The sequence below is a fragment of the Papaver somniferum genome, chromosome 2 (genome assembly GCF_003573695.1).
Source record: "Papaver somniferum cultivar HN1 chromosome 2, ASM357369v1, whole genome shotgun sequence".
Classification (NCBI taxonomy): Eukaryota; Viridiplantae; Streptophyta; class Magnoliopsida; order Ranunculales; family Papaveraceae; genus Papaver; species Papaver somniferum.
Genome location: NC_039359.1, coordinates 10,388,411 through 10,390,126, shown reverse-complemented (window position 1 = coordinate 10,390,126; position 1,716 = coordinate 10,388,411). Strand labels below are relative to the sequence as shown.

At 34.4% G+C, this 1,716-nt stretch overlaps 1 protein-coding gene across 1 annotated transcript; it reads right to left on the bottom strand.

Annotated features, from left to right (window-relative positions):
• On the bottom strand, positions 1-1,288 carry LOC113350644. The gene is made up of 2 exons (XM_026594779.1): positions 1,253-1,288; positions 1-507 (listed from the first exon to the last, which is right to left on the bottom strand). Exons 1-2 carry the CDS (start codon positions 1,286-1,288, stop codon positions 1-3), a joined length of 543 nt encoding a protein of 180 aa, XP_026450564.1.
• Between the last annotated feature and the right edge of the window lie 428 nt (positions 1,289-1,716).

Below are 1,716 nucleotides of genomic sequence, written 5' to 3'. Positions count from 1 at the left end.
TTAATATAGATTAATCGGATGCTTGGAAGTACGACAGGTACGTGACCAATGACCAGTCATACCACAACGATAACAAACATCTTCCTTGTTATTTATAGGCTTTTCAAACGAATATTTTCCTTTATCTGGCTTCTGTTCTTTCTTTGGGATGACATCTTTCCACTCCTGGTGGTTTGGCTTAAACCTTGAATTCTTGTCTTGGTTCTTTTTATTACCACGACCACGTTTCCATTTACCCTTACTATTTCCCCGTCCATTACCATTGGTAGAACTCGTTGTTGCATGTGCTTCAGGCACAGAAACAGATCCCACGGGACGAGATTCATGATTTCTTAATAATAATTCATTATTCTGTTCTGCAACAAACATACATGAAATCAACTCTGAGTATTTCTTAAAACGATGCTCTCGATATTGTTGCTGCAAGACAACACTCGAGGCGTGGAAAGTGGTAAAAGTTTTCTCGAGTAATTGTTCATCGGTTATATTTTCACCACACAATTTCAGCTATAAAGTGATTTTAAACAACACAGAATTATACTCAGAAACATATTTAAAATCTTGCAAACGTAAATTTAACCAGTCATTTTTGGCTTTAGGCAGAATAACCATCTTCAAGTGGTCATATCTATCTTTCAAGCAACTCCACAGAACCTCAGGGTCCTTAACGGTTAGATATTCTGATCTTAACCCGTCGTGGATATGATGACGAAGAAAAATTAAAGCCAATGCTCTATCCTGTTGGGATGCAGCATTTCCCGCTTTAATCGTGTGGGAAAGATTCTTAGCTTGGAGATGTAACTCCGCATCCAGAACTCATGAAATATAGTTGTTACCTGAAATATCCAAAACTGAAAAATCTAGCTTAGTTAAATTCGATGACATAACGATAATATAGTGATTAAAGTTACCTTTCGCTTCGGAAAATTTTGGCAGCACCTATTTTATCAGAACTAATAATAATCCAAAACTCGAAGAAAATAGAACTAACACGTGCTGATAACGTGTAATAATTACGCTATTAGTAATATTAGTTAGACACTAATATTAAATATAATTTCAAAATAATTAACTTTAGAAAATATAAGAGAGATGTGTGATTTATTATTAAGCTTATAAGAAATGAGATGATCAAAATACAAACGCATAAAGAGGTATATATAGTGTTCTCAAATGAACACATTCCTGACACCCACTAACTTCATGTGTCAATCATTAGTCCAACACTATCACGAATATAGACACATATTACCGTTGGTGTCAAAAGGGAAACACCAATCACATGCATTAATGCACGCAGTAAGTATCAAGATAGGAGTAAAAATGAGTTTATTAACACCTCATGCTTAAGTGACATGCATGTTAATTAGGATAGCCACTAACTTATTTAATACTCCGTATGATGAATACTAATGGTACCCAAAACAGATCATTCATTCTTTAAGCGTTCTCGTTTCTCCATATGTTGTAGAAAGTATTGAAGCTTTTTATTTTACTTATTTTTTCTTTTTGCAAAAAAAAGTGGAACATCGTTACTTTTCTGTAAGACTGATGTATGACATCTACCTATTTTCAGTGTATCAATTGTCCCAGTTGATCCCTTGCGCTATATCAACAATAATAATTGTTTGAACAATTGCTGAAAATAGCCTGTAAAACAAACAAAACCAAACAAATAAGAATGTTATGGCTGAGTCACGACCAGGTCGCTCTCTT

What these genes read in the sequence shown, in the direction of transcription:
- LOC113350644 (XM_026594779.1), bottom strand. Translation starts at nt 1,288, where the DNA reads ATGCATGTGATTGGTGTTTCCCTTTTGACACCAACG. An exon ending in TTTCCCTTTTGACACCAACG is followed by an intron (nt 508 to 1,252) that starts GTAATATGTGTC and finishes ATCACTTTATAG; the next exon opens with CTGAAATTGTGTGGTGAAAA.